The sequence below is a fragment of the Mus caroli genome, chromosome 14 (genome assembly GCF_900094665.2).
Source record: "Mus caroli chromosome 14, CAROLI_EIJ_v1.1, whole genome shotgun sequence".
NCBI lineage: Eukaryota > Metazoa > Chordata > Mammalia > Rodentia > Muridae > Mus > Mus caroli.
The window spans coordinates 22,811,202-22,820,855 of NC_034583.1; the positions used below are offsets into that span (position 1 = coordinate 22,811,202).

Sequence of the window (9,654 nt, forward strand, 5' to 3'; positions counted from 1 at the left end):
GCCTGCCTCTGCCTCCCGAGTGCTGGGATTAAAGGCGTGCGCCACCACGCCCGGCTTCTTGTTTCTTTGAAGCATGGTCTTGCTGGTGTAGTTCAGTCTGGCCCCAAATTTGTGATGCCCCTCACTTTAGCCTCCCAAGTGCCAGGATTAATTATGCACACTGCCATTCCCAGCTTCATGCTATCCTTTTAATATGCAGTTTTAACGTAGTTTTTTTTTTTTTCTTTGCATTTCTCTGTCTTTAGGAGTAATTGAAATTCACACTACTTTGTCTGGGCAGTGGTAATGAACACCTTTAGTCACAGCACACAGGAGGCAAAGGCCAGTGGATCTCTGAGTCCAAGACCAACCTGGTCTACAATGTGAGGTTCAGAATAGTCAGGGCTACACAGAGAAGCTCTATCACTACTTTTATTGCATTAAAAGGCTTTATGGTGCTAGCAGGATGACTCAGTGTGAAAAGTTACTGCCAAGCCTAATGGCCCGAGCTGGATCCCCAGGACCCACAGGTAGAAGTAGAGAACCAACTCCCTGGCAGGTTGTCCTTTGACATATGCATGCTTTGACACAGACATAAATAAGTATAAATATACACATGTATATAATTTAGTTTAAGTTACTTTTAATGCAATGAGATCTAGGTACAAGGTGTGGGGTGACAAGGCAGGTGCTCTAGGAATGTTCTGGTCCTAAAATTATTTTCTCCTCTGGTTTATTAATAAGCCACATAGTTGTCTTCTTAGACTCCTGTTTTCCAACCACAGAAATGCATAACATAGTCTGAACAGTCCAGCAAATGATTTGTCTTGTATCGATAAACACAACTGTAAAACTTGGAAATGTTAGAAAGCAATGGAGAACTCTGAAGGCTAGACAGAGAAAGGTGGTGGGATGTGTGACAAACATACAAGCCAACCCAGCAGGAAGCTGTCTTTCACAGTCTTAACACGGTGCAAGCCAGCCTAGCAACAGAAGGTAGCCCAGGTGGACTTGGCTTCCCATATATCACATGGGACTTGTGCCAACAGTGCTAAGGCAAGCCAACCAAACCTGGCAAGAATTGGAAGCTCTGCTGATAAGAAGTGACCACCAGGGAGGTGCTCTCCCTCCCTCCAGGAGAAAGTCAGGATAGGAATGGCAAGAGGGCTTTATGTCTTCAGTCTGGCCTGGGTGATAGTTTTTTGTTGTTTTTGGTTTTGTTTTTTAATTTAATGATAGTTTTTATTTTAAGAAGCCTCGGGAGCCATGGTAAATGCCTGTCTTTCTATGTGGCTGTGACTGAGAACCTACTAAATTCCTACTCCAAGACATTAGAGACAGATAAGTGTGCTGGCACATGCCTATGATCCCAGCACTTGGGAAACAGAGGTGGGAGGATTAGAAGTTCAAGGCCACCCTGGGCTTTAAGAGACCTTATCTAAGGTTGAAGAAGAAGGGCGGGGAGGAAGAGGATATAAAATCAACTCATAGAATACAAAAGGAAGAAATTTGTAAAGATGAGAATACAAATCAAATTGGAAAAAGTTTGTTTTATGGAAAAAAATACAATTAAAATGTTTAACAAAACTAAGGAGTGCAGACACAAGTTTAGAGTTGGGCTAGTGCCAAATGCGTGTAAGTTCTGCAGAGGGGATCCTGAGTTCCTGGTAGCATAGGCTACAAAGTGAGGGCCAATCTCAAAGAACAAAAGCAGATTTGTCTCTATTAGGGGGGAAAGATGAGATATTACAAATCCTGCAGCTGTTAAGCTATGTGAGATTTTTATGAACTTTACATTCATAAACTTTTGATGACTTTGAAGAAGTTGGATAACTCCTTAAAGCTCACAAACAACTCAACCAAGATAAAACAAACAGCGTGAATACCGCTGACCCCCATGAAAGAAATGTTATTTGTAACTTACAGGTTCCTGAAAAAACTCAGGCACAATTTATCTTACTAGAGAATTCAAAAGAATTACTACTAATGTTAGTCTCTTCAGAGAGTAGGAGAAATACTTCTTAAATGTTTCTGTAAGGCCACTATTACCCTTTCTTCGTCGGCGTTTCTATTCCTGCACAAACACCATGACCAAGAATTAAGCTGGGGAGGAAAGGGTTTATTCAGCTTACACTTCTGCATTGCTGATCACCACCAAAGGAAGTCAGCACAGGAACTCACAGAGGACAGGAACTTGGAGGCGGGAGGCTATGAAGGGCTGCTGCTTACTGACTTGCTCAGCTTACTTTCTTACAGAACGAAGTACTGCCAGCTCAGGGATGGCCCCACCCACAATGAGCCCTCCCACCTTTGATCACTAAGAAAATGCCTTACAGCTGGATCTCATGGAGGCATTTCCTCAACTGAAGCTCCTTTCTCTGTGATAACTCCAGCCTGTGTGAAGTTGACACACAGAACCAATACACCCTAATATCAAAGCAAAAACAAAACAAGAAAACTAAAAATAAAAAAAGTCTTATTTTTTTATGAACATAGACTCACTAGCTCTCTACTAAATTCTAATATACCAAGTGCATTAAAAAAAAGTACATTAAAAAAGTACTCAGTGCCCAGGAGGCATAGGCCAGATATGGAAAGTCAGCGAATGGAGACTGCCAAGTCAGTACACTAAAGCAGTAAATAGCATATGGCTTGTGTTACTGCTTTGTGTTTGAGGCTGGGCCTGGCACAGGATAGGCAAGTGTTCTCGAGTTCAGCAGTTTACCCAGCCCTCAGGATTACAAGACCGTCCTCAAATCCATTGTCCATTCTTGATAAAACTGCAAATTAGCAGTAGAAGTGAAGCAGTACCGTGCTGATGCATGCCTACAGAAGCGTCCAGCTAATGACTAGTGCTTGTGGTACAGGACTGAATGCATTTGCTCTGAGATGACAGACTGTCGCTGGCACTGGGACTCAAACTGTCCCTCATCAAGTGATATCGTTGTACATATACAACTCTTAGAGCTGACAGAGGATTTTAGTAAAGTCTCAGGATATAAGAGCAAGACCAAAAAAATCAGTTGTAGGGCCCCCGGGGGATTGTGTGCAGTTAGAGTGCAAGGCTTTCCATGTAGTCCCTCGTACCACAGAAAACACATCTAATTTATTACAATTTTATGTCCTAACAACATGGTGGAAACAAAACAATGCCATAATCTGAGTTTAGTGGCACACAATTGCAGAGGAAGGAGGATCAAGAGTTTGAGGTCAGCCTGAGCTACATCAGAAGAGTGATTCAAACCCACCGAAACAACAGCAAAGCCTACTAGATAAATAGATAAATAAATAAAACTTTATGAAAAAAACTCCCCATATAGATATTAGGAATTAGGCCTTAACATAAATTTTTACCTGAAAAGCTCTAGAAACTGAAACAGTCTTTGTGGTAGTTTGAAAGAAAATGGCCACCGTAGACTCACAGGAAGGGGTACTTTAGGGGGTCTGGCCTTAACTTGAGTAGATATGGCTTTGTTGGAGGAAATGTCTCACTGGAGGAGGGCTTTGAAGCCTCAGAAGCTCAAGCCAAGGCCTATGGCTTACAGTATCTTTCTGCTGCCTACCAATCAAATGTAGAACTTTCAGCTCCTTCTCCAGCACCTGCATGCTGCCATGCTTCCAGCCATGACAATAATGGACTAAACCTCTGAACTGTCCCGAGCTTACAAGCCAGCCCCAATTAAAACTTTTTTATAAGAGTTGCCTTGGTAATGGTGTCTCTTCACAGTAAAAGAACACTGACCGTGACTGTCATAAAGTACAGGCAACTCTACTCATTATTAAGGCTTATTTCATAACTATTCTAATGAAGACATTACAGGAATAGACAAATAAACAACATGAAAACATCCAGAAACAGATAGAAACAAAAAAGCCCCACTGCTACTTACAGAGAGAGTCAAGCTTCCTGGCTAGACGGAGGCTGTTGTGTCTAAGAAGAAGAAGGGAAAACAAAACCGAACAGAACGGGCGCATTAGATGCTGTGATGGTTAGTGCTTTGTCAGCCTGACAGGATCTAGTGTCACCCAGGAGACAAGCCTCTGAACATGCCCATGAGGAGTTCATCTAAATTGGGTTCATTGGTGTGGAAAGACTTGCTCTAACTTCCAGACAGACAAAGTAGCTCCACAGTAGCATACAGCATTCTGCTTCCTGGCTGTGGGCATAGTGAGCCCAGCTCCTGGCCTGGCCCAGTGACTTACCTCCAGCTGACAGGCTGTAACCCTTGGAGTGTATCACAGCACTCTACTGAGCCATGTGCTTTGTTCATTTTCCCTTACATCTTCAGTGTTGCTGCATACCATGTCCAAACAGCTGTAATGGCTAATTTATATATTGTCATCTTTATGATAAAAGTGGTTTATCTTGCAGCAATAATTTTTAAGTCTTCAATTGTGTAAAATGCCATACTAGGATATGAAAAGGTGACAAAAGAAGTGTGATGGGTGACCACAAGAGGTCAGTTTTGGTCAGTTGACAGCATGAGCAAAGTTACTTCAAAACTCTCTCTAAAAGATTTGTCATTGGAGTTTAATTTTATTCTACTTAAGATTCAAGAAACTCATAAATTCTGCTTTTTGCCTAGCCAGTGAACTTGTTTTTCAGTAATCAAGACATTGGTTTTACTTTCTTGTTAGTTTGTAATTATCATCCATACTGATTGAATCAGCAGTCTTTCTTGATAATATATATATAATAGTGTATTTGATATTTAGTGACAGTTATAATGTTTAAAACTCTGTGTGTGTGTGTCTGGGGAGAGAGTCTGTGGTTTTGGGGTTTTTTTTTTTTTGGTTTTGGGGGCTTTTTTCACTGGGGATGACCCCAGCACCCCACTGAGATATATATATATATGTATATATATATGTATCACCAACAGATTTTTTTTTTTAATTTTATTTTGTGACAGCCTTGCTTAGTTGCCTAGGCTGGCCCTAAACTAGCAATCCTCCTGCCTCAGCCTCCAGAGTAGCTGGGATTATAGGCATATATTACTGAGCCTCACTTGGTTTTTGTTATTAACATCTTGAGTCTTGCCTGTCCTGATTCTAAGAACTTTGGGGAAAGGCTCTGTGTTTTATTCCTTTTTTTTTTCTTTCTTTCTTTCTTTCTTTCTTTCTTTCTTTCTTTAGAGGGATTACTAATAATTTGAGAGTCTGGTGGTGATTTACATTGTTCATGTACTCATACTTGAAAACTTTATGCTTATCTCTTTTTCCTTTGTTTTTCAAGTGTCAATATACAGTATCTGGTTTTATGACAAGAATGACTGTCATCGCATAGCAAAACTCATGGCTGAGTAAGTATTTATCTTATTCCATAGATTAATGAGAGATGAAATATTACTCTAAGCCCAGCTTCTCTTCAGTACTAACATCCCCTGGTTAATGCCTTTTTATTACCAGAAGTTTGACAAAGGCAAATTTTACTTTTCTAAAATTACCTGTAATCAGTCCTATTGGTTCCAATGTATTTATAATCTGTGCATGCATTAGAATGATGTGAGTGATTGTTACTTACAAATGTAAGAATATTTAATGATTTAATGTCAACAGCATCTTTTTAAATTTTTAGATTTTCCTTTGTAGCACTTATCCACTGTATTCAGTCCTACAGACAGTTCAGTTTAACAAGTCCAGCTGCCAGGTTGCCTGGCAGAGAAAATGAGGTGCATCAGGACATAGCCTGACTGCCATGTACAGTGATATAGTAATCTCTACTAGGATGAGTGGTGCTGTTTGGTAGCCTGATGCAGATTACACATCCTTTAGATGAACTTGGTTTAAGCACAGGCTGGGTTTAACAGTTTCCAGTCTATACAGTTAGTCTTCCAGAAGATATTTAAGACTCACAATCTTGAACTCTAGAAAATAATTTCTATTGAATTCATGATCTAAAGGATGGCTTTTTACTCTTGTGCTAACCTGTAGAAGTTAGCTCTTGAGTGACCATGATGAAAGATTGCCCGTAGTGCTAGGTGGGGCCTGGGATGATACAAAACTAGAATAAAATGTGCAGTGAGCAGTCTGTTCTGGTGTATGTTGGCTTCCTCTTTAGTTTTTGCTCTAATCTGCAATGAACTCTTTACTCTCCTGCCAAGTCAAAATTCTGTTACTCTCTTCAGGGTTTGTACCTATGTGTTTGAAGGAAAATTTTAGTTAAGCATGCTGAACATGTAATAGTTTACTCAGTAGCCTCAATTCTAGGTATGCTTACACATACAAAGGCCAAGTTATAACCCAGGTTTACTGGCATGTCCTGACTGTTAATCTCCTTGCTGTTCTGTCATCTGCTCTGGCTGTGCAAGCTTGCATGGCAGACTAGGTGTGTTTACCGCTAGCTGCACCTCCAGGACTTTGCTGCCTGGAAGCTGACAGTCAGTCTTACGAGAGAGAGGGTTGGCTTTGTAAAGTTACACTGCTTCTCAACATTGGTGTTATTTAGTTTACAAAGATAAAGATTTGTCCTGCTCATGGTTGTAGGTGTGGTATAGCTAGAGGTAGTGTAGCTCAGGAGCATGGGCTGACATCTACAAAGGACCTTGCTGTATTTTGGAGTGGCAAATGTCACACGAGAGGACAAACTTGCTGTCTCTGAGAGTCTGTCTTGTAGAAGGCTCTCAGTGCCATCCTGGGACACCTGCCTTATGACCTCAAGTAAGGCATTTATTTGATACTTGCTTTTTTGTTCTGTTTGTTTTGAAAGTGGCAGGTGCTCAGAAGAGAAGTATTTAAACTTAAGAATTTCTTCTGCCAGGTTAGAGCATGTAGGCCTGAGTGGAGAATCTGCCTGTGTGAACCCTGACAACTACTGAGGGAAAATTGTGTTTTCTGGGGGCCTTGGTGGCACTCCAGATACTAACCTGCAGTGTTATTGGCTGAAGAATGAAGGCCCATGTGAACAGGCTGAACTAACCCCCAAAGTAGATATGGAAGTAGAAATGGGACGCAAAGGAAATTACTAAAAGTGATGACAGATGTCTGTAATCCCAGTGCTAAGGTGAAAGAATTGTGAGTTCAAGTTCAGCCTAGATGACATAGCACATGTCCTCTATATAAGAAGGGAGGGTCCTTTCAGAATAAGCCCTGTGCTTCTGAATTGTTGGGTTAGCTGCCTGTCATCATTGCATATCACTTCTCAGTTAACGCAATTACCAAGTGAGCCTTGTAACCATAAAATGTCATGGCAGGAAGGACCTGTTGTTCATTGTAGTTTATAACTGAAATCTGAATGCATCTTTTAAAATTAGCTGCATTATTAAAATCTACACAGGCAATAACATACCCATGTAGTCCCCATCCAGCTTTCAGTTCCTAACATTTACTAGAATTGCTCAATTACTTCAAACCTTTTCTATTACCATAGGAACGAGGATGTTATTTAAAAATGTATGCCTGTAAAAAGAGCTAAAGATCCCCACCCCGCCAGTGACTTTCTTTCTTAACTTGAGGCTGCCTTGTAGGGTTTGAAGTGTAGAATTAAATAATGCCAATAAAAATAGAGTGCATACCCCTAACCACCCTGAGTTTGGTCACACATTTAGTGCAGAGGCTTTTATCTGCTTAGAGATTCATCCATATTCATTTGCAAGGCTGGTCACAGTGTGCTGTTCAGTCTTCTGAGTCTTAGTGATGTTTGTGTACCACTTAGTTCTACCGGGGTTGAGTTACTTGTAGGAGAAAAGGAAACATTTGAGTGCATTTCTTAACGTACCTACTTCTACTACCTCCAGAGAAAGATTCTGTTTTTTTCTTTCTAAAGGTAAGGGACTTTGCTGTTGTGAATGGGATAGTGATGTGGTTAAGTTGTGTGTGTCTGGAATGAAGTAACTGAGGTAGGCTCTTTATCTATTGCAAGGACAGTGTCATGTGACACTCTTACTTTATCCTCGGAAAGTGGACAAAAGAGCACTTGGGACCGTTTGTATAGAGTGACCTTTCTGAAGCCTGTTCTCCTCCTACAGTGTGGTAGAAGAGGAGACACGGCGATCCCAGCAGGCTGCTCGAGATAAACAGAGTCCCAGCCAGGCCAATGGCTGCAGCGACCAGAGGCCCATAGATATCCTGGAGATGCTGAGCAGGGCCAAGGATGAGTATGAGAGGGTGAGTCTCTGGTGCTGACCAGGGAACAATGAACGAGGGGGGAGGCCTGCTGGTGTCTTAGACTGGAAATTCGCTCCAGCGCAGGCTGCAGCCACTAGTTTAAAAAAAACGGCCTGTGATTTCATATGCCTACCTCAGAGGACTTGGTTAGGAAGGAAATGTGACCATGCTTGTTTTGTTCTCTAGCATTGTTACTGTGGGAGAAAGTGATCTTGGCGGGTGGAGTTGGCCTCAGTGCGTGTTTCAGGGAAAGCGTCAGCTCCCCTTTATCCCTGCCATAATGTTCAAGTGAGACATGGCCTGGAGAATTTATATAGGTTTTGAAAAATTGTCTGTTAGTTTGTATCCCATACTAGTAAGTGGCACATTTATGTTCTATAATTGAGCTTTTTTTTTTCCTGTTTGGGGGGAGAGTAGTTTGCGGAGTATTTTGTTTCTTGGTTGTTTTGGGGATTTTGAGACCCACTGATTTTGATTCTTACTGTGTGGTCCTGACTGGCTTGGACTTTGTAAACCAGGCTGGTCTGGAACTCACAGAACTCCATCTGCCTCAGCCTTGGAGTGCTAGGATTAAAGGTGTGTGCCACCATGCCTGGGCATCTCTTGAGTTTGCAATTGATTTTCTATTGACTGATAAGATTTCCTCCTAAATGATAATGGAAATGGCAGTTGTGGAACATGAGCTAATTTATTCAGCTCATACTTACAAATTGTTCACTCTGACGAACAGTACACTTGTTTTCTTTGTTACTGTGGTAATGGAGTGTGTGATTTGCTTGCTGTTTGTTTGTAGACGGGGTGTCTTATAAGCCTCAGTGGCCTTGAACCCCTGATTTTCCTGCCTATGCCTCCTGAGAACTAGGATGGCAGACACTCACAGCCACCCTTGTAAGCAAGGGACACTTGTTAACAGTGTCTCAATCCTGACTGCTGGGGAAATGTCCTGGCATTTCTCATACCATCAAGCCCTACACTCCCTGGAGGAAGCCTCAGTCTTCCTGTGCGGAGTTCCAGCCAGCTCCTCACCTCCCACTGCTAACTCAGTGCTTTCCTTAGTGATAGGTCGCCTCCACTCTTCAAATCTTCATGAAGCAGAGTGCAGTAAGGAACCATCGAAAATTATGATCCTGAGCTGGCCATAACTGTAGATCATACCAATGATCTCAACATAGGACACCAGGGCAGGAGTGCTGGGAATTTGAGGGCAGCCTGGGCTACAGAGTAGGACCATCTCAGAAAAATAAAAATGTTTCAGTGGGTAAAAATCACTTGCCACATAAGTCTTTGGAACCCACAGTGGAAGGGCAGGACAGATTTCCAGAGGTTGTCCTTAGACTTCTACATACCCTTCCATGGCATGTATGAAGCTACATGTTATACACACATACACAACCACAACAAATAGAAATAGAATAATAAAAATTTGAAAAATAAAAAATAAATCCTGTTTCCACTGGAATAATGGTTGATACCTGTACCTCAGCACTTAGGAGACAGGCAGACAGACTTCATAAGACTGCCTTTCTCCTCCCTCCCCTCTTCCCCCTCCCCCCTCCCCCCTCCCCCCTCCTC

At 41.8% G+C, this 9,654-nt stretch overlaps 1 protein-coding gene across 2 annotated transcripts in view; it reads left to right on the top strand.

Annotated features, from left to right (window-relative positions):
* The window catches only part of Dcp1a (decapping mRNA 1A), a 46,088-nt gene that overhangs the window by 18,127 nt on the left and 18,307 nt on the right, over positions 1–9,654 (top strand). For both annotated transcript variants that reach the window (XM_021182196.1, XM_029468891.1), the window contains exons 4-5: positions 5,213–5,279; positions 7,944–8,082. In XM_021182196.1, coding sequence (XP_021037855.1) covers positions 5,213–5,279; positions 7,944–8,082 — 206 coding nt within the window. The remainder of the gene's footprint in view (positions 1–5,212; positions 5,280–7,943; positions 8,083–9,654) is intronic.